We start from the raw sequence: 23,436 nt of genomic DNA on the forward strand, positions 1-23,436 counted from the left end.
ATTTTTTCATGAACCAATAATTTTGCTTTGTTATACCCCACTGCGGGATAATCTACCCAAATAATTTGCTTTGTTAGCCAGCGCACACTCACTAACGCTCGGCAGAAATCCGAATGTGCGCTGAGGGCATGTGACCCTAATTGACCGGATGTCCACAGGTAAGGTATCACTCGAAGTAGTGTAACCCTGCCCAGATTGGCCGTGCCAATCGGCGTTCGTAGTTGCCTAGCAATCTGCCGGTGTGTGGAGTCATCTGCACCTGGCGACCTCAGGACCGGGCATTCAGGAGGGACCCGAGTGCTTCCCCTCGTGGCAAGCCTCGAACCTCGGATCTGCATCAATATTAATGCCCAATAAAGCTGTTCAGTTGAGACTTAAATGACACAAAACACCAAGGCATTTGCTTGACCTCCAAGTTTATCAGGCATCTTTACAAACACAATCTAATGAATCATCAGACAATACCAAAAAAGTATTTAAAATTTGTCCACAACACCACCTGCACAAAGATCAACTATCGTTCTTTTAGTGATTATTTGACATGTGTAAATAACATATACAATCAAGCCCAGCAGGAAAACTGGAAAAACGTGTCATGCCCACCAACAGTGAGGGGAGTGGGGGAGGCGGGGGAGGAGAGAAAATTGAAATCACACCTGCCATGTGTGCATGTACATTACAACACAGTACAATTGCAGTTACAAACAATAAAGGCAGGACATCTCATGAAAAAGTGGCTTTAACACTTCCGCATAGCCTTACAAATGCATTATCCCGAAAATCTTCCCATCACGTGCACACCACAGCACGTGACAAATAAGACAAAAGGTGGCGTTTTACTCTGCGGGCCCCTTCACCAGGAGGCGCATTTAATCTTTTGGTCCCTCAAAAAAAAAGAAGAAAAAAAAAGAAGAGAGAAGACAAAGTGACCCAATGGCGACTGTGCTTTACTGCACAATATGGGACACCACATACACCAAGAATAATACAAACACGGCTCCTGCACCCAAAACAAATGCGAGAAAAAACAAAAACAAAAACCAGCTGGATGTACAGAGTACCACGCAGCATTGCACAGGCACAAACAAGTCATTTGTCAAACAGAGAAATTTCAAATAGATATAGCCAATTAACATGCAACAAATAAAAACCAACAATGTGGTTACCCTGCAAACAATTAACCAAACTATGTGCTAAAACGCTCGGGGAAACCACACGCACACGCGCGCACACACAGACACACGAGTATTAGCAAGGCCTACCTGTACATGCATTTCAAAGATCCTTGGTTATTATAAAGTTTGTGATGAAGGGTAATGTACAGACAACAGTGGGGCACCAGATACGCTACAGCACCTGTCGAACGACTCACAGCAGTCAAACGGACAGTAAAATGCACAGAGCCCCCGAAAATAAGTAATCATGTGCAAGTTCCGAAAGCATGTGGTAAAAGTGTAGCTGCAATGGTGTGCTCCTTACAGTGAGTGCAAGAGAAACACTAAGATAGCCCTCAGACCCAGGCACACACTCTCACTCATTCACTTATTTGCACACACTCGCTCACTCGTCTATTTGCACACACTCACACACTTTAGCAAGCTACTGCTTCATCGGATTTGTTTAGCTTCTTCAGATCATCCAGCAGTTTCTTCGGAGTGAGTATGTGAGTCGATCCTAGGCAGAAAAGGTGCAACATCCATGATTAGTCATTCAGTTTATTCGTTACTCATTCAGTTTGCAATTATCATTCTTATCAAATAAATTAATTGCAGGCTGCATGTGAAATGCGTTACGACTCATTTTGACGCGTAAGCTTTTCTCAGCACCGCGAGTCGTGGACTTACTCCTTACCAATGAGAACCTCCCACTTATTGTTGGCACGTGTAACCTCATAGGCACAACGCATCTCGGAAAAGGAGACGCCCCCAACGATGAACACTATGAGGCGTGGACCCGTGCGGTACTCGCCAGGGGACTTGATCTTGTGCCAATAGCCATAACGGACACTGCAAAATCATGGTAACGATGCAAGATGTTACAATGAAATAGTGCAATGTCATGACAAACAGCCATCTTCAGCATGGGTTCATCTTGATATTCAGCTATGTACAATGATGCACACAGGGATTTTAATGAAACCTTTACTGGACTAAGGGGGGGGGGAATGGATAAATTCATGCGCATGTTTGAGATGAATGAATAAAGGTGAGAACCACAATAGTACCTGACAACACTTGGTCCATAGGATGCTGAAGAACGGGCTGAGATGTATGGCCAGTGCTTGATGTCTAACTTGTCATCAATGGAATCCTAAGAACAAAAGAAGTTTGAAGCGAGCAGTCAGTCCAAAATGGAATCAGCATATTCTGTTATTTGGCAGCAGCTACCAAATGGCAAAAAACTACCAGTCTACACTACTACCAAACAATGCAGCTTGGAGAATTTAAAGGATTTTCACACCCGATCGAGAGAGTGCGTGATAAAGGAATTCACCTCCATGATGTCCTTGATAAATGGAGTCCAGCGAGACAACTGGTACGTTTGTTCATTTATTCGCTCCTTGCGTTCAGGTTTACTCTTGCGGCGCAGAGCGGATTGCTGTTGTTGAAAAAAAAAAAAAAATATATATATATATATATATATATATATATATATATATATATATATATATATATATATATATATATATATATATATATACAAAAGGAACGTTTTTTTTAATTCAATCGTTAAATAGCCCTAAAAAAAATTTTTCATTACATCAGATCAAACTCCTGATGAACCTTAAGCTACAATGATTTCTCTGTACAAGTAATGTGTGATGAGGTTGTGTTACAATTACTGTGCAGAGATAGACAGTCTGCAGGACAAAAAAATGTCATTGATCATCCAAAGATACCTCACATAATCTGATGTATACAGAGTGGCCACAAAGTCCCTATGCACACAGAATTTAGATTAGGGTTATCTGTATGCTTCCCTCCATTCTCCACACAAATTTGAATTTTTCTCCATGTTCTTCTGGACATTTTCTTCCATGTTGAGGGTTGGAGGTCATAAAAGCAGCCCCTGACAGCTGTTTTGAGGTCTCCAACTGTTAAGAATCAGCTATCCTGCCACAAGTTGGTGCACCAGCACATTATGCTCTCACAGTTAGAGAATATCTCAATGACAAATTCAGTGGACAATAGATCTGAGATAGTGTGGCCTCCTAGAAGTCTGGACTTAGCATGTGACAACTCACTTTGGGGTATTGTGAAAGAGCAAATTTCTCATCTCTGCCCAACAACAGTTGAAAACCTCAAAACAGCTTTCAGGGGCTGCTTTTATGACCTCCAACCCTCAACATGGAAGAGGATGTCCAGAAGAACCTGGAGAAAAATTCAAATTTGTGCAGAGAATGGAGGGAAGCATACAGATATATTCTATCTAAATTCTAACGGCATGCACAGGGACTTTACAGTCCCTGTGTGCGTGTGTATATATATATATATATATATATATATATATATATATATATATATATATATATATATATATATATATATATATATATATATATATATATATATATATATATCCACACGAGGCCCAGCAAGGAGTGATGTAAGCGACATTTTTAATGATATCATGATGATAGGCTCGGATGACAGGGGAAGGGTTAAAATACATAGTGCTCTATGGCATTAACTCCAAAATGGCCGATGTGGCCCTTGCATCACTCCTCCTCGCGGCGCCTCATAATATACACACACACACACACACACACACACACACACACACACACACACACACACACACACACACACCCACACACACACACACACACACACACACACACACACACACACGCGCACACACACACGCGCACACACACGCGCACACACACGCGCACACACACGCGCACACACACGCGCACACACACGCGCGCACACTCTTCCAGTCAAAAGTTTTAGAACACCCGATTTTTCCAGTTGTTACTGAAATTTAAGCAGGTTAATGTTTCAATGTACTCTGAAATTAAAGCGTAGAACAAATAAATAATTGCAGATAAACGAAATCATGGAATAGTTTTGTTGAACAAAATTTTATCTAAATTTTTTGACTCATCAACGTAGCCACCTTTTGCAGATACAGTATAACAGCCGAACATACTCGTGGCATTCTTTCTACAATGGAAATCAAATATTGTTTGGATATTTCTTCCCAACACTGTTGCAGAAGTTCCCACAAATGTGTTGCACTTGTAGGTTTGCTTTGCTTTCACCCTTCTGTCTAGTTAATCCCAAACCAGCTTGATGGGGTTTAAGTCTGGAGACTGTGCCGGTCATTCCATGATTTGAAGCCTACCGTCTTGTTCTTTTCTTCTGAGGTAGTTCTGACATAGCCTGGAGGTATGTTTTGGGTCATTATCTTGCTGTAGGATGAACCCCTGGTGTAGGATGACCAACTCGGCGTAGACCAGAGGGCGAGTTGTGCTGCAAAATGTTGTGCTTACATGGTGCTGCAAAATGCTGTGGTCGCCCTTTTGGTTCAGGGTGCCAGTCACTCTGTGCAAGTCGCCGACTCTGGATCCAGCAAAAGAGCCCCAGATCATCATGCTTCCTCCTCCATGTTTAACAGTTGGTGTCACACACTGAGGAACTATCCTTTCGCCTACTTAATGGTATACAAAAACCGTGTGATGAACCGAAGATTTCAAATTTTGATTCATCGGTCCATAAGACCTTCTTCCATTTTTCAGTAGTCCACTGGCAGTGCTTCATGGCCCAGGCAAGCCTCCTTTTCTTGTTTTGCAATCTCAGCAATGGCTTTCTTACTGCCACGCAACCTGTCAAACGTGCAGCTCGAAGTGTTCTCTTCACAGTTGAAACTGAGACTTCCTTACTTCGATCAGTGTTAAACTGTGCTTGAAGCTGCTGTCCTGTGAGCCGCCGATCACGCAAGCTGTTGACTCTCAGAAACTTGTCTTCTGATTGTGTTGTGGCTTTGGGTCTGCCAGACCTCTTCCTGTCAGAGTTTCCTCCAGTTTCCAAATGCCTTTTGATGGTGTAGGAAACTGTACTCACTGACATCTTGGCTTGCTTTGCAATTTCTCGAAAGGAAAGACCAATACTTTTAAGAGTTATAATGGTCTATCTGTCTTTGTTAATTGTCTTTTACTCACCATTATGATAGCAATATACTACTTCTTGTAGTGCAATATTGTCCAAATAATGCTTCAGAGGGTGTAGCAACACAGTCTGTTCCAACACTGTTTTTATACAGACAGAGGGTTTGTAACGAATCAACAAAAGTTGGGACACCTATAGGAATTGTTTGCATCAACTTTGAAGGCTTAATTTACTTCCATTGCTGCAGAACAGCTGCAGTTGCGAACCCATTACTTGTTCCATGAAAAGGGCCTTTTTTTACAACTCTGAAATTTACATTATTTTTCAGTTTTTTGTAATCTAAACTTTGTTTTTTTAACCTCTGGCAGTTTACCGCTTAGCTTTGTACCATTTCAGGTTATTCACTGGACTTGAACTGCTTAAATTTCAGTAAAAACTGGAAAATGGGGGTGTTCTAAAACTTTAGACCGGTAGTATATATACTCCGTAATAATTATTTTACAACATTAAAACAAAGTTTATGTCTGAACTACAAGGACTTACTGAAAAATTTGTGGCTGCACTGACAATCCCATGGTAAGGGGACATTCCTTATGAACGTGAACTTCCAGGACAATTACAGAGGAGAATGAAGAATTAGCCTCCAAAGCTTGAGCCAAAAGCAGCAAAGCCCAACCCTCAAGAAAATATCCCCCAACATACATCTCCAATGATGGGCACACCCAAGTTGGCCATGTTTTTGATCAAGTCACTGTCTTCAGCTGGAATCTGCGCATGTTGGATCAGCTTGCTCAAACTTTCCTCCGTTATACCTACCAGGGAATTGGGATGAGAGTGGTAGACTAAGCATGCAGGTTCCAAATAAAACAGCATTTTGTCAAGACCGTTTCTTCTAGCTTTCACTTGGCTGTGCCTCGATGGGTGTGAGGGTAGAGGAGTAGCAGCCGAAACCAGAATTCTATCCAGGTTCCTTCTGATTACTCCAATGCCGTATTTTGTCAGTAATTCGATCATAGGCAAACAAATCGCCATTGCAATGGCACTAAAAATAGCCTACATTAATAATAATTTTAAAAGTTTGGATCCAAACTATGCAACTCTAGTGGATGTGACATTTTAACCACATGAGGAGAAAGAGCAGTACGACTACAGTATACAATGGCAGGATGTGCTTGGCTGCAAAGGCCTCATATACAATCCTAAAATGATTTTGCAAAGTTTTTAAATGTTCATTTATGAGTACAAGAAGGAATCATGTCAGTTCACCAAATCATTAAGAAAATGAGTTAGAAGTCTTAATACGAGTTGCATCATCATCATAATCATCATCCTGGACCGTACTATATCAGTGTGTCAGGTCTGCGAAAGCAGTTTCTTGGCTCAGGTTACAATCCTGGATGGGTCACCACCGACACAGGATACTCAACTGCATGTGCAGGAATTTGTAATTTAGTGAGGGTGCTGGTGATGGCTTGCCTACCCTTAGCGAAGGACACCGTTGGCTCTTTAACATCCACTAACTAATTCCGGCAGACTAACGTCCACCTGAGTGCCGTCACACACTGACGTCGTGCTGCATGCAAAACACCAGGATGAAAGCTTTCTCCTGGGTCGGGATTAGAACCCAAGCTAGGTAGATAGGTCAGACACTCACTTCATCACCGTGAGCATTTTACTTCCTTTTTCATTTTAAACTCAGCTGGAAAACACCTGGAATTCACACTGGTACACATTCATGTCACTGGCAAAAGTCATGTGAATAAGTTTTATTGAATTTTCTGCGTACAACGACTGAGGGTTCACACAGACGGCGTCTCGACAAATATGTGCCCAGCTTCAATTTTACAGCACATTTTGTCATTACCATCTGCAAACAAACTCTCCAAGCACTGTTGTGGTAATTTTTGGTTCTCACACATATAAACGTAAAAAGAAAATAGATAAATGACTTCTCTTCACAGAATGTCGTTTTAGAACAAGACGACATATCAAGGTCCGGCATTTCGATGCTAATAATGGCACATCTCCCACTCAATGGCGTTGGAGTCAATGTTCCTCAAATAAGTTATGATTCCAGAAGTTCAAATAAGCACCACATCACTTGTTTTGATTGAGAGCCAAGCTTTACCCGTTGGTAGTGAGGATATTGCATATATGCAAATTTTTCTTCAGGGGTGTCCTTAAAAAGGAGCTTTGGACGACCTCGGGGACACATCCCTTCTATAAGTTAGGAAAAGTGTCACTGTGGGCATGTGCTCTTTGGAAACACTGACCCGGTCAAGTCTGGCCAAGAGAGGTTGGGTATTCACAAGCAAAGCCTAAACATTAGTCATCCCAGGGGTGCAAAGTGCCTATTCATTGGCGATTTTATTTTGCTAGTTGAAAGTGACAACAGTACACATTCAAAAAGACTGCATTTACGTTTGTACAAGAAGATTGCATGCCCCGAGTGGAGGCATCACATTTCGCATCCAAAAAGCCGTGCGAATAGGACAACTAACCGACAGAGAGACACTCACTCACTGACTGCTTGGGCTTGAAGATTCCTTGCTTATGCCTTTGTTTTGTTCTTAGACGACTAAAGATGCACAAGCATTGCTATTTCGTTTTTAGATTCCTGTCAATTTGGCCGTTGCTGAAAACTGTGGCACCTGAACTGGTGAACAACCATCAGTCATGTGTCCCCAATGTTCATTGTAGGCTGGGTGTACAGTAGTCTTTGTCAGGTTGATTGCACGTCTAAGCTGAAGCAGATTCAGCCAACATACAAGCAGTTAACTGACTATGATTGACTACTCCAAATTATCCCTACCTTGTGGGGTCAGCCAAGGAAGGTTTTTAGCCCATGTCTTTCACATGAACCAGCTGGACAGGCCTTACATTTTACTCAAGCCAATTTGAGAAGATGCATGCAATTTGTTCATGGTGTTAGCAATAACTTGTCTACTCTTCGCCAAAAACACCGTGGGATCTTTAAGATCCACCAAATAATGGAAGCAGACAGGACACCTAGCTTAACACCCATCCAAGGGATGGCACACTATGTGATGAAACATTGTGCCTACAAAACACCAACTCCACAGTTTTAAGCTTGGTTGTGAATTTAACCCAGGCTCGAGTTCAAAGGCAATTGTGCGCCACAATTGCAGCATCCGAAACGAAAACTAAAACAAGAGGAATAAATATTTAGAGCACAATGTAAGTAGCATTTGCATAATACTCATGATCTAATGACAATGTACACAAAATAATGTTGGCATCTTCAGTAAAGCCCTATCGAACTAAAATAAAAATTAATGCAAACGTATTCACAGATGTGAGGAACTCAAGGTTGGTCCAAAATACTCCTCTACCTCCACCATACTGGGATCGTTATTTGCTGATAAATGCACCCTGTGCCATGACATCCCTCATCCCTCATACAGACCTTGACAAAAATCACAAGCTGGCAAAATACTTTGAATAAGTCTGTCATTGCTGGTGTGTGTGTGTGTGTGTGTGTGTGTGTGTGTGTGTGTGTGTGTGTGTGTGTGTGTGTGTGTGTGTGTGTGTGTGTGTGTGTGTGTGTGTGTGTGTGTGTGTGTGTGTGTGTGTGTGTGTGTGTGTGTGTGTGTACACAGTATATCTTCTTCTTCTTCTTTCGACTGCTCCCGTGAGGGGTCGCCACAGCGGATCATCCGTATGATCCGCATAGTGATTTGGCACATGTTTTACGCTGGATGCCCTTCCTGACACAACCTTGGTCGCCTCTTACGACACAGGGATATGGTACATCTATTTTAACCGGGGTATACACCGGCCCAGTACACTGGTACTCATTCCGCCGACCTCAGAAAGATGACTGGCTGAGTCAACCCCCTGGTGTATTAATTCAGTGGCCCAACGGGGCTTGAACTAAGGACCTTTTGGATCCCAAGCCGCTGCCCTAACCACTGCGCCAACACACCAGGCTTGTGTACAGTATGTGTGTGTGTATATATATATATATATATATATATATATATATATATATATATATATATATATATATATATATATATATATATATATATATATATATATATATATATATATAAATATTGTTACGGAAATGGCCCTTATTGGACTACTAAATATAGGATTAGCTCAGATCCCCCATTGAATGCATGTTTAGCGAGGTTATGTGGTAAAATGGACTTTACATGTGTGCCGGGAGGTGTAGGATGAATGTTTTTATTGTTCGGACAGTGGTGTGCCAAGGGCTCCCTCTTCTTCCTCCCCTCTCCGGCCGATAGGCCCCGCCCAGTCGGCTGAGAGGGTGTGACCAAAAAGAGGAAGTGAAGCTAAGGGGAGGAGTTTTGTCGGCTTCAAAAAGGGGGAGGAGCCAGTGGATCGCAGCGAGCGAACGAAGACCTCGTGAAAAGGTTCAGTTTGGTAGAAGTACAAAACTGCAGGCGGTTGAGAGGGTGCTCGTGTGTCGAAGGAGCGAACGAGAGAGAAACGAAGGCTTCGTAAAAAGGTTCAGTGTGTGGAAACAGTCGCTCTTGAGGCGCGCTCGTGTTTTCGAAGTGAGCGAATGAAGGAGGCACAGTGTTGGATCTGCCGGGAGAGACGCTGAACCTGCCTGCACGTCGAGTCTGCATTCTTGGCAGTAAAGAGGCTGCCTGCACGTCGAATCGACGATCGACTCTTATGAGGAGGTGATTCTGCCATGAGAGAAATGGCAGCTGGCTTTGAGAAGCGAGCATGGAAAAGGAAAGAAAAGGTGATTTGACAGAGAGAGAAACTGAGAGGACGGATTTGGGAAGTCTGGCTTCGAGGCGGGAAGGCAGGAGAGGAGACGACGGAGCCTCTGACGGTCCCTGCTCACACCAACGGCTCGACACGTTTGCCGATCCGCTTGCCGGAGCCCGGCACCTCGATTTGGGCCTTGTCTGGTGAACAGGCCAGGCCTGGATTTGTATTCTGGACCTAAAGAGAAATCAGCTGAGGCCCATCGTCAACCTTACGCGGGGTCAGAGCGTGCGGAGACCGCGTGCGGTGCAGAAAGGAAAGAGTGCAGCACCGCCACCTTGCCACGTGGCGCGTTCGAGCTGGGGCTCGAATCCGTGGACATCCGCCTGTTGCGAGCGACATTCGTGCTTTTGACACTGTGCTCTCGTCCATGAAACATCACCAAGTACTCTGTCTTGTCTTGCATGCATGCTGTCTGTCTGTCTGTCTTTGTCTACACGTGTTGTACAAGGCATATCTCGGTAGGGACCCCCTCGAAACCTGTAGTCCGTAGTTCCCTAGTTAAGAACGGGTTAAAGATTGTTAATAAAAGTATTGTCGTGAATGTTTTGCTTGTGTTGCACTCCCCGATGTTCCTCAATAAATCTGGTTGAGTCGGATGAAGTTGCCGCTTTGAGTTAATTCGTGTCGCGTCGAGGAACGATCCGTTTGATTGGCATATAAAACCAAAATGGTTTCAGACTGGCAGAAAATGCTCGGCATCTGACACAACCAGTCTGTAACTGGGGTTCCATTTCCCCAACTGGTAAGGTACAAGGATTACGTTGGTATGGCAATTGAAGACGTGTGACCCGAGGCCTGTGCCGAGCCGGCCGGCGTTATAAACCCCGGAGACGGTGATGGTGAGGGTAACACCAAAGGATCGGGTGAGAATCCCACCACCCCGGATCCGCAACTATATATATATATATATATATATATATATATATATATATATATATATATATATATATATATATATATATATATATATATATATATATATATATATATATATATATATATATATGAGGCCCCGCGAGGAGGAGTGATATAAGCGACATTTTTTAATGATATGATGATGATAGGGTAAGGGTTAAAATAGTGCTATATGGCATGAACACCAAAATGGCCGATGTGTCCCTTACATCACTCCTCCTCGCGGGGCCTCATATGTGTATGTATATAGATATTCTGTTGCAGTTCTACAAAACGGCATGGCCTTCAGGCAATGGCACCCAACATACAATGATCCCCAATGCAGTTATTTCAATAGTTTTCATTCAGTGAGACCTTCTAGGTTGGTCCAAAATACTTTGGAGGTTGGTCCTCCAAAACCAGCCACTGACTGGGCATCCTCCATCGTGCAGTCAGATTTAGTGGGTTAACGGGATGAAGTGCGTTGCGTGGGTCGAATAGCTAGGTCTATTAACTATATCTCTATCTTCTATTCTGATTTCCATTCCAACCCTTTCCTTTTAGCCATAGTACAAATCAAGCAAGCAAGCACACATGCCATGCAATATGCAATGGAATAGCAAACACACGACGACGTATATAGCGAGCACACAATAGCAAGCAGCCTCCCATGGCTTGGAACCAACAGAAGCACAATCGATACTGTACAGCACACGCATCACGCACCATTATTTCATTCAAATCTATGTGCCAATTTCTAAACGGCATCTCACCTTGCTCACCAAAAACTGACCATTTCGACCAGCAACACCTCCCGCACACGGGAAAAATATTCCCACACCCATCGTGCCTCTGCAGCTACAATTCGCCACTATAAAGAGGAGTACTGCACAACTCAGACTGTCCTCAAACCACGCGAAGCAGGGCTGAGCAACAGACGTTAATAGCTTGACCGCATCTCGCCGGGAATGTCCCGGGTGAGCACGCTGGATTGATACGACCCTCGTGCAGTTGCCAGAACATGGCAAGACAAGGGCGGCAAGGAGGGGTCGTAGGAAGGGCAATGCAGGAGTTTGGTACAGGGCCCAAGTGTGCATTTTTACCTTCGCAAACTTTGTTGCGAAGGTTATGTTTTGATCGCTGTGTATTTATTTATTTATTTGTAAATATGTGTGTTTGTTTGTTTGTTTGTTATTCGCATAACTCCAAAAGTATTGAACTGAATCGCAGCTAATTTGGTGGGATGATTGGTTATTATCCGAGGACCATTTGATTAGATTTTGGGAGCGATCGGGTCAAAGGTCAAGGTCAAGGTCAAGGTCATGAAAAGGTCAAAATCGTCTTTTTACCATTGAGTGGTCAATTTGTATCCAATTTGCATGCAACTAATGCCAAAATGTTCAGAATTCAATGCCCCATCTTGTGATATGTGGCATGACACAATGACGTAATAACCCTTATTAGCGGTTGGGAGTCAAAGGTCAGGGGGGGTCAACGACCTTTATCATAACGCGGTTAATTCTTATACAATTTGCATGTATGTAGATTCAAAATGTTTAGAATTCAATTCCTTATCCTGTGATGTGTAATATTTGACAGTGACTTTATTCTTCCATGTTTCGTGTTTTGTCAAATGATGTACGTAGTTAGTTCAGACGAACTCTTATATGTCCTTTTCGGGCTAATATGTCCCTTTGGTTACCAGTTTGGGCATTGTACTTTTGCAGGATTAATTTTTGTATGAACCGTGCATTGTTAGTTTCTCAGTTGTTCTCAAATAATACAAAACAATTAACTGTTTTAATTGTACAATGAATGTTTGTTCACAATAAATAACTTATTTAGAAAAACAGAAACTCGTGTGTGCTAAATGCCCCTAAAATGCCAGAAAATAATTTCTTATAATGTGACCAGTTGTCATCAGATTGGCTCGACACCGACGCCCAAAAAGGTCAGGGAGTTCATACAGAAATTGTACAATGTACGTGAATCAGTGTCAAACAGCAGGAAATTTAATGTTTTTAAGCCATCATAACACATATGAGATGGCAGATGTGGTATGGGATTAAATACCCTCACAATCAACGGTTTTTGGGGGGTGGGGGGGGGCAAAATGTAGCGTTGGCGAAGGTATGCGCTCTACTGAGTGCCCGTTCTAGTGGCTCATGAGAGGGGACCCATGGGTGGCGGGTGTGCATTGCTATTCGGCAGTCAGACTGCACTCGGAGCACGTTCAAGTCCAGGGTGCCGGCTCATACCCTATGTTGAGTCAAGAGCTCCGGGACGTGTCGAGCCGGATGGGCGAATGAGACCGTTTCGGACCACAGGAGTCTGCCAGGGCGTGGCTTGGGCCGCTGTGGCCCAACGGAGGAGCGGGCATCGGGTCACAGTGCGTCACTTTTGGGTCATCACCCCACCCTTCGCCCAGGGCCTATAAAAGGAAGAGCGTGGAGCCGCTTACTCTCTGATTCACCCTCTTCTTCTCTGCTCATCTCAGCTCTGCTTTGGCTGCTCCTCGTTGCCTCTGCCCTTCGCTGGCTCTTCACTCGGAATTTGTGTGCAACAGACGCTCTTCTTGAGGACCAGTGCGGAGCGCACATTGCCACAACACCCGGCAAAGTGATGAAGCCGGAGATAACGCGCCAACTTTCGAGGTGGGAACGCTCAAGCGGAGCGTCCCACAGAAGAACACGCGACACGAACAGACCGATACATGACTAGGTTAAGGAACTTTCCTTCATGCATCTTCTCTCCTCTCTTTCCATCCCTCTATCTCATCCCCTTTGGACGCACAAAAGAGCATCATTACTGACTCTCAATCCAATTTTCCTCTGGCATGACACCGCACCCCCCCCCCCCGTATTGCACTTCACCACACCTTCGACACCAGCATTCCTCCCTCCTACCTCCCCCTAAGTGTACTGGGTTGTGTTGGTGTGCCGGCATTGCGATGTCAATTATCCTCATCTGCTCTCTTTCCTTCTGGACTATATCTAATCTTCCTCAGGTTTGTGTGTGTGTGTATATATATATATATGTGATGGCGCCAAATTAAGATTGTAGAAGTGATAACGGGATATGTCTGCTCTGTGTCTGCTTTTGTAAGATTGCTTGCCTTTTATCGCACCCAACAAATTCCTTGCTATCCCCTGCTGTACATACCAATAAAACCAATTCACTGTGCCACATACTTTTCCTCGCTTGATTGTAAATAAATGCTTTGTATAGAAATGTTCCCAGCTCATTTTCATCTTTTCCTTCATGGTCCAACATGGTTAATATTCCAGCTTAGCGGGGACGTTATCCCCAACGATCTCTTCCCGAGCCGGTACGTTCTTGGCAGTTACGCTCGGCTGCATCTGCTCTGGTAAGGGGATCCGGTTTGAACAAGGTGCACCGAGGGCTTGTCCCAGGGTGATTAAACCCCGTGATCTTGAGGTAAACGGCATGAGACGGAGGACCCCAAGATACGTGGTCGAGTTATTGGCATTCATGGTCGATTAGCGACCCACCGCGTCACAAAGTTATTCGTGTGTGATAGCCTGCGATTCCGGAGAGTCTGGTGGGAACCCGAGGGAGCTTCCCCCTCGAGGTCTTCTCATCCCCAGGTCCGCAACAATATTTATTCATGTGTATGTATACATATATATATATATATATATATATATATATATATATATATATACGGTATCTCGATTATAATAGCAAGCTTGCACACTAAAAACTCGGCTCGCCATCACACGACCCCTATGAAATTGCTGTGGCACTTAGCGGAGATGCCGACAATGTTTGGGAAGTCTTGGCGTTCCATAGTACCACTTGCATTTTGCACAATGCGCATTTTTGTCATTCCCCATGTACAGTCTGTCGTCTGCTACCAGCTATGTTGTACTGCTATCCCGTGCATGTGTACGGATATCGCTAGTGTATGTATGTATATATATATATATATATATATATATATATATATATATATATATATATATATATATATACACAAATCACCCCCCCCCCAAAAATCTACTTTCTCAAGAATCCTTTTGAGGAAGTTCAGTCATTCAAAATACTGGGTCTCACAATTTGCCATGATCTTTCTTGGGCAAACCACATTTCAAAGTTGGCCTCCAAAGCCAGCCACCGACTGGGCATCCTCCGTCGTGCAAAGTGTTGTGTCGTCGTGCAGAGTGTCGCTTTCTTTGTCACTGCAGGCAGGTCAGTGGTCTTTCTGTCTTCTCAATTCTCCTCCTTGGACTCAACCCCTCCACCCCCCCCCCACATTTCTGCAGGGCGCTCAAGATCCACTTTGGTAAAACTACCGAAATCAAGAATCGCTGCTCACCTTCACTCTTTCATTCCTCTTTTTCCCACCTTTGGAACAAAGTCCCACACTCTCTTCAATCCCACTCTTCCCTCTCGGTCTTCAAAACAGCTGTTCACCACCATCTCTGATCTTCCCCCATCCAAAACCACGATCTCTTTTCCCCCGTTAATCCACCCCAAACCTACCTTCTTCAAATTCCCTGCTTTTCTTCCTGAAAGTCCTTGTCGTATCCATCTTGTTTACCCTGTGTACCCCACCCCATCCCTCTCCCTTCCACAGATCTCCTCATGTCTCTGTTCCCCACTGTTTTTTTTTTCCTTCCCTCTCCCAACCCTCTTGTCTAATGCTCCCCTTGTTGTACGTTTCTGTGCGTTAGCTCTCATATGAGCCTCAACGGTGTCGACAAAAAAATAATAATAACAAGTGGTGCCAGGCACAACAAATCCCGCCCATTTAAGGCATAAAGTCTTCGGACCCTACCGATCTTCACAAATATGCATTTTTCACAATAGGAATGGGTAGGATTATAAGTGACAAATAGAATAAGGTTCACGAAAAGCTTAGTTTGAAGTAAATCAGATCATTTTTGACGAAGTTATGAGTGAAAAACGATTTTGATATTTTCGTGACCTTGACCTTTGATCCAATTGGACCCAAAAGTTACTGGGGTCGTCCAAGGTTAATGCCCACCTGTGGATTAAATATGATAGTGTTTGCCGTTTTGCCTTAAAGTTGCTTACAGACAGACAGACAAACAAACAGACAAACAAACCGGACATTTACAATATCCTGCTCCCTCCCTCCGGGGGGGGGGGGGTGGGATAATAAATGAAATAAAAATGCTCACCTCCACTCATTCATACCTCATTTCCCCCCCCCCCAACCTGTGGAACCAACTTCCACATAATCTCATTCTTTCTTCCAAGTCTTCAAGATAGCTGATCACCACCATCTCAGATCGACCCAATCCAAAAGTATTATCTCTTCTACCCCTCATTAACCCCACCCCAATCCCTTCTTCCAAATCTCCAGTTTTCCCTCCTGAAAATTTCCTTCTGCATCCATCTTGTACACCCCACACATCCTCTTCTGCCACTCATTCCTCCCCACACCCATTGTTTGTCCAAATCTGCCTCTATATTGGCCTTCAACTCTGCTGTTGGTGTTCCCCCCCCCCACCCTCTCTCAACTGTTCATTTTGTCCTGCTGTGTCCCGATCCATTGAGTGTCCTTGGATTACAGGCAGCCCTTGGATTATGTAAGGCTGACTGACGTAAACTCGACTTTATGTAAGCGCCCATTAAAATAATTTTTTTTGAGATTTGTCAAATCTTTACGTCTTCACACACAGCCCAATTTAGCACTACTTCTTGTCGCATGTGCAGGGGGTCAGGACGGACCCCAAGCACACCTTACACTTGTTGACTCTGGCTCCCATGGCATGACTGAAACCGGGACCCTCCTTACTTGCTCCCCCCCCCACCCCTTGCACAGCCACGACAGCAGTTTCCCCACGGAGCAGTGACATCACTTGCGGCATGTATTTAATGCATCTCCAGCGACGGAGCTATTCGACGTGGGAATGTGAAATATAAGGGTGCAAGGGTGGAAGGCAAATAAATAAGGAAGAGAGCGAAAGCACAGAGACGGAAGATGCAGGAAAGGATGAATGACAAAGACAAAGCGGCAAAGCACAAAGGAGAGTGAAAGAAGGAATGCAAGTGAGTAAAGCAATGGGAAAGACTGACAAAAGGAAAGGACACAAAGAGGAAAGGACAAGAGGAGAGAAGGACAATGAGACTCAGGGTTCGTGCGAATAATAATAATAATAATAATAATAATAATAATAATAAAAAAAAAAAAAAAAAATAAAATAAAAAAAAATCGGGCCCCGAACAGAATCCGTCACCCTCTCAAACTGCAAAACTTCTATGCCCTTCTTCTCTTTGTTCAGATGTTCTACACATATCAATTTTTGGAGAGTAGGCCCATCCTTCTGCCTTACATTTTTCCTGAGTATTTTAGTACTGTGCATGTATATATTCAAATAATTATCCAATCTTTTTCGATTTTTCTCAATGAAATTCAACTTGCGCAAAACTCGACTGACATAAAGGTCCCAGGAACGGAACCCTTATGCAAGTCGAGGACTGTCTGCACTAGGCCTGTCTGACTGTCCCTTCCACGATCCTTGAATAAAAAAATAAAAGAAAATGAATTTAGTTTACCATTTTTTAGGAATATGTAGAGAAGGATGATGCGTATCTTGTCGTAGGTTCCCACATTGCTGTCAAGCAAAATAGGCACAATGGAGCGCATTGGATCCTTGATCTTCTCACCTTCTGCATCTGTTCCCATTGCCAGGTCCTACAAATAAATTTAAGAAACACCTTCAAGTCAAAATCAAGCACCCCCCTCCCCACTATCCATCCATCCAGACCATTCTCAACAATGCCTGGTATTAATTCAACGGCCAAGCGGGATTTGAACTCGGGACCCAAGGATCCCAAGCCCACCACTCTAACCATTAAGCCAACACCCCCCGCCCCCAACCTCAAAAATAAAATAAGCAAATAAACCACATTAACATTTAGAAAGTTTAACTACCAAGTAGTTTTTGCTGAAACATATTCACAAAAAAAAATTCATGACAAGACTCGTATATCATGTCTACAAATCTGCCACCACAATCACAAATTCTTATATGTTCATTCGTTTTTGTTTTTATTTTAAACAAAAGCTACATCTATGCATGTCAAAATTCCACAAACAATAGCCATCCACAAAACAGTTGAAAAATGTTCCACTTACCTGTTCAACACGGCATAGTTTGTCCACACCACCTTGGTAGCGCTTCATGCAGTCCTCAGCAAGGTGGAGATGAGTGGAAAACTGTCAAGGAGTCATTTGTGCACACTCAGCACAAAGCAAAGCAAGCAAACGGGCCTAAGTACGACCCATTACTGGTGTTATCCATTATGACAACACTTCAGATTTCTCTCAACATATAGCACAACAGACAGATGAAGCATTTTAGATTTTCCCGAAATCACTCTTCATTTATGGTGTAAGCTCAACAATTCCATTATTGCCTTACACTCTACCTATTGATGCCTTAATGTTCCAGAGTTCCACCAGAGCAGAGAAAGAGTCTCTGTTTTTATTTTTTTTGTATACATTGTCGAGGCTCGTACGAGAGCTAACACACAACGCACAACAATGGGTGCATGAGACGAGAGGGAAAGACAAAACAGTGGGGAACAGTGACACTTGGAGATCTGTGGAAGGGAGAGGGATGAGGTGGGGAACACGGGCTATACAAGATGGACATTACAGGGACTTTCAGGAAGGAAAGCAGGGAATTTGAAGGAGGTGGGGTTGGGGTGGATTAACGGGGGTAGAAAAGATCGAGGTTTTGGATGGGGGATGATAAGAGGTGGTGGTGAACAGCTGTTTTGAAGGCCTGGAGGGAAGAATGGGATTGAAGAGAGTGTGGGAGTTTATTCCAAAGGCGGGAAAAAAGAGGAATGAAAGAGTGAAGGTGAGCAGTGATTCGTGATTTTGGAAGTTTTACCAGAAGGGGGTTTCTCGCAGACCTTGAGCGCACTGCAGAAATATTGGGGATGGGGGGAAATATATCGCAGACAGAGCGGGGGGGGGCAACACTGGAGAGGAGACGGTAGAAGACAGAAAGACCACTTGAAAAAAAGAAAAAAATGGAAATCCCTTGAAAGTGCTTTTGATTTCATATTACAACGATTTATTTTGTTATCACGTCGCAATTAATAAATTTCCTTCTGACTCACTTTTGTATTTTACTGCATATAGTTCCTTTTGGGCAAAAGAAAAAAAAAAAGAAAAAAATCTCTCAAGTGCAAAACCTGTTGATTATGTTGCTATCCAGTATTGGCAAATAGCTATTACTTGTATAAAGACACGAGAAACCAATTTGTTTCCCGCAGAATGCGTGATACAACTATTAATAAAATTGGCTGATGTACAGATTACCAGCGTATAAAGACACGCAAATTGACAAATATAAAGTTTATTTTACCTTTCTCATCAAAACTTTTCAATCACGTTTGTAAAAGTGATTACTTCATAAGCTAGCCATTATTAATGGAAAGTCTAGCTTTATCTTGTTGGATGCGAACGAGTGGTATTAGCACCTCTATTTACCTTGCTCAGTTCCTTTTGATACTGAGGCATTTTCTTCAACATCTGTGAAAGGTCTCGCATGGTGGTCTACAAAATACAAAGGAATAAAGATAGAAAATTAGAATAAATAAAGTACAAAGAAGGAAAAGTAAAGCTTTCATGACTATTTCAAATACTTGCAATCAACACTTGTATAGTAATATTTTGGAAACAAAATTAAGCACTTTAACCGAAACTGATGAAGCAGCTATCCAATCTGTCACTGACCTTCTCCCCAGTTGCCATCCTTTTACTAGCAGAAAAGTCCTTGAGAGAACGAGTAACTGCCCTGTGGAAGAATGGACATCAACACTTCAAGAGCACAAATAAAAAACACCATTCCATCAATCTTCCCCCACTAGTTCCAACATGGAAAAGTTGTGTTGATACGTTTGTGGAAAAGGGGCAATCGTTTTATTCACGCCTTAGGAACCATGTATATTTGTGTATTTTTTTTGGGGGGGGGGGTTCCAGAAATTACCTTTTCTTAAGTGTGTGTTTGAGGTAAGGTGTCACTATTAAATGTTTCCAGCAAAAGAGATAGGTCATGCTTGTAGCGATAGCTAGGTTAAAGCATCAAAATTCAGGTGGAGTAGGTAGTGTGTGTAAGAACACGCTTTTCGATCACCCCCCACCCAACCAAAAGGGAGACCGGCTGCCAGGAAGAGTTGACTTCCCCGCAGCTGGACTTTTCAAGCATGAGAGGAGACATTGGTGGAGGCCTTGGGCGGTGATTGACTGGAGTTCATTGGCCAGTGATGGGTAAAAGCATCCACCCTGTAGTTGATCGACAGAATGGGAAAAGAAACAGGCAGTCGTAGTTTCATCAGGTGGAGCATTTCTCTGCCGTGGTTCTCCCCTGCCGACTGTGCATTCTCAAATCACCATTCCTTCAGACTACTGAAATCCCACCAATGATCTTCGCCTGTGGAGTCCTCTCATGTGCCACAGCCCTCTGTGGTTGCAGGCCTGCCAGTCATTGGCACATCCTTTCAAACACTGTGCAGTTGAGTGAATGAGCAAGTGTGGTGTCAAAGGAGATAAGTTCCATATTGTGTAAATTATTGTGGTTTGTGCTTCACCGCTGACAGACATCTAGTAGCTTGTACCTGTTGCTGCATTTGAGTCTGGGGAGTAACTGCGAAAATCTATCAGAGTTCTTCCAGACATCTTTGTTCATCGATCCTTTCATAATTCTCTTTATTAGCCCCCGTTTGACTTCATCTGAAACGGGGGCTTATGGATATGATCTCTATTTTCGTCCATAACCTTTCATAATTCGTGTGTGTGCGTCCATAACCATAAATTGGACATGTATGGACCGATTTTATTCATAGTTAGCACAAAGACAAAACATGATGGTATACATAAGCATGTCATTTTTTTTTGAGATCACATCCAAGATGACCAACTGTCGGCCATTTACGTTGTAAAAAAACCCGATGTTGAACACCTCCTCAACCATTTCTCGGACATGCATTTACCGATGTTGTCCAAACTTGGCACATACATAATGAATGATGGCTTACATATGCACATCATTTTTTTTCGATATCAGATCCAAGAATGCTGACTGGTGGCCATTTCGTTACATAACCGTGTCCCCAACCATTTCTCAGACATGCATGGTCCGATTTTGTTCAAACGTGGCACAAGTAGAGTACACAATGGCATGCACTTGCACACAACTTTATTTTGCGATCTGCTCCAAAATGGCCGACTGGTGGCCATTTAAGTTGTAAACGAATATGAGCGAGCCCTTTAACTCGATACAACAAAATTACTAAAGCAACGGGGGCTATGACATTTTATGTCTTTTTATCTTGCCAAAACGAAATTTTTGTAAGATATGTTAGTCAGCTTGTATGATTTTTTTTATTTATTTTTGTTTGTTTGTTTGTTTGTTTGTAATCACGTATAAAAAATTCTGCAGAGCACAGTTATCATTGGAAATTTTTGTAACTTCGCATATCAGAGACCTATAGAGGTCCCTTTCAGTGCACAAAATTTTGAAGGTCAAGGTCAAAGGTCAAGCTCACTTTGTCGCAAATCAGGGGTCAACGAAACCCTTATTTTTTGAGTAATTTTGATCGGATCGTCTTCAAACTTCATGGGAATATAGTTCATAGTCTGGCGCTCAGCTGATTAATTTTTGGTGGTGATTGGCCTTGACCTTCATGGTGAGCGCCTGAGGTCAAACATATTTGACCCCAAGGTCAAATTTTCAAGTTTTAGGAACGATATCGTGTAGTACCTCAAATTGAACACCTCGATGAGTGCTTTCTAGATATGTCAAGCTTGATACATTATGACGTCATTTGGCGACGTTATGAGGCAAAAGCATATTTTTCATGGTTACTCTGTAGAACGATTCTCATCGGAATCTCTCGTAGGCAGGTATTCCTCAAGGAGTCGCTCCTGGTGGATAGCAGCTCTGTTCACCTCAGTGTGACCTTAAAGAAGTCACACGTGGTCACCTTTTGGCAAGATACGGGTCACCCTGTGGGTGACATTGGTTTATTTATTTATTTTATTTTTTTCCTTGTTCATTCTAATTCTTGCTTTTTCTTTATTTCTCTTTCTTTATCTATCTGTCCAAGGAGAAGTGAATTCTTGCAGAAAGTTTTCTGTCAGGCTTACTTGGCTGCGCCTGAATGTGTTTGAAGATAGAGGAGTTGCAGCCAAAACTCAAATACTATCTAGGTTCCTCCTGATGACTCAATCTTTGCTCATTGCTTATTCAGATTCCTTCTGGTGACTTCAATGCAGTGTTCCATCTTCTGTTTTATTCAGTATTGGCTTTGTGCAACAAATCCATTCTTATTTTGTTGGGAATTGTGTACCTCGTGCTTCCAGCATTTCGTCACACGAATGATCGGGTTCATTTGGGGTCCCTGGAAAGTTAGATTATAACTGTTTGATAAATGGCATGGGAATAGTCCTGGACATAGTGGATGTGGACGCAGCAATGCGCTGCTCTGGCGTATGCTCCCATACCCGACCTGACCTGAATAGCCCTGCTGGTTCACAAGTCTGCAGCAATAGTGCAATGGAGACAATGAAAGCTTTATTTCAGCCATCTTTGACCAAGAGGCCCAGCGTGAGGTGGTAGCAGTTGTGCTGCATTCGCATGGCGGCCATCCGGAAATTTAACAGATGAATGTTTGGTTTGAGATGAGGTATAGATATCTAGCAAGGGGAACAAATGGAAGGTATGATAGATAATTTGAGGAAAGAATGCATGGATAGATGGATATTTCTCTTGGGGTTGAGAGGAAGGATATGAATGGATGCTTAAATTTCATTTGAAGAGATTGAATGGATGCTTGGTTTTATAGGGTTGGTTCACCTGCAAAACATCTTTTATGCAATGAATTTTAAAAGCAATGAGCAATGTTCAGGCTACAGATGTTTCGAATTAAAGTAGTACAATGCTACTTTAAACATTTAAGCACTTTAAAGCCAATTCATGGCTTTTGTTACTTGTACAAAGAAATGAAGAAATTATTTGTTTTGGAAATCAGTTTCTCAAGTCTTAAGTTTCAACAGCTATGGATGCATCATTACTCAATAACAATGTAATCATAAGGTTTGTATCTTTTGAAGTCACTCAACATGTTTTGGCATGTTTCAAAAGCCCACATCGAATGGGTGGCATGACTAAGACCAACTATTGTAACCAGTGCAAGGCATGGTGTTGCAAGGTACAGGGAACATTACACCATCGATTTGACAATATGATGTGGCAGAGAGCTCACAAGAATATGAAAAAGCTTTGTCATACATTTGAATAATTCTTACACATGTCATTATCCCACCCCTTTTGGAAAAACATCCCAAGTAAAGCTGAAGCTACTCACTGAGAGACATCAGCAATGTGCTTGTGCCGGAGATCAATCCAGAGGTCATCGTCCTCATCAAGCAGAACTTCTTTGGGATGAGAGTCACCCAAACCACTGGTCTCATACCTGAAATGATGAACACAAAGACAGACAAAATGGCTCATTTTACCTGACAGGGAACCGATTATAACCATCCCATTAAACTAAAAGTGGCATTTATAACATTCTTCCTGAAAAATAAGATACTTTTGGGTAAAAAAAAGAAATAATAATAATTAAAACTGTGAGCAGT

The 23,436-nt window shown here is 42.8% G+C and overlaps 1 protein-coding gene across 2 annotated transcripts in view; it reads right to left on the reverse strand.

The window, feature by feature from the left end:
- Positions 1 to 399: 399 nt before the first annotated feature.
- LOC147026292 (syntaxin-binding protein 1-like) overlaps positions 400 to 23,436 on the reverse strand; it is a 100,555-nt gene continuing 77,518 nt past the window's right edge. The window contains exons 10-19 of one of the 2 annotated variants that reach the window (XM_085881558.1): positions 23,163 to 23,270; positions 19,531 to 19,591; positions 19,285 to 19,350; positions 17,917 to 17,997; positions 17,334 to 17,472; positions 5,817 to 5,926; positions 2,494 to 2,598; positions 2,225 to 2,310; positions 1,852 to 2,006; positions 400 to 1,674 (exon numbers count right to left, since the gene is read on the reverse strand). In XM_085881558.1, coding sequence (XP_085737684.1) covers positions 1,592 to 1,674; positions 1,852 to 2,006; positions 2,225 to 2,310; positions 2,494 to 2,598; positions 5,817 to 5,926; positions 17,334 to 17,472; positions 17,917 to 17,997; positions 19,285 to 19,350; positions 19,531 to 19,591; positions 23,163 to 23,270 — 994 coding nt within the window. In that variant the 3' untranslated portion in view covers positions 400 to 1,591. The remainder of the gene's footprint in view (positions 1,675 to 1,851; positions 2,007 to 2,224; positions 2,311 to 2,493; positions 2,599 to 5,816; positions 5,927 to 17,333; positions 17,473 to 17,916; positions 17,998 to 19,284; positions 19,351 to 19,530; positions 19,592 to 23,162; positions 23,271 to 23,436) is intronic. The other variant, XM_085881559.1, reaches the window with a different exon arrangement.

The sequence above is a fragment of the Eptatretus burgeri genome, chromosome 5 (assembly GCF_056783735.1).
Source record: "Eptatretus burgeri isolate ZD-2024b chromosome 5, Ebu_testis_v1, whole genome shotgun sequence".
Classification (NCBI taxonomy): Eukaryota; Metazoa; Chordata; class Myxini; order Myxiniformes; family Myxinidae; genus Eptatretus; species Eptatretus burgeri.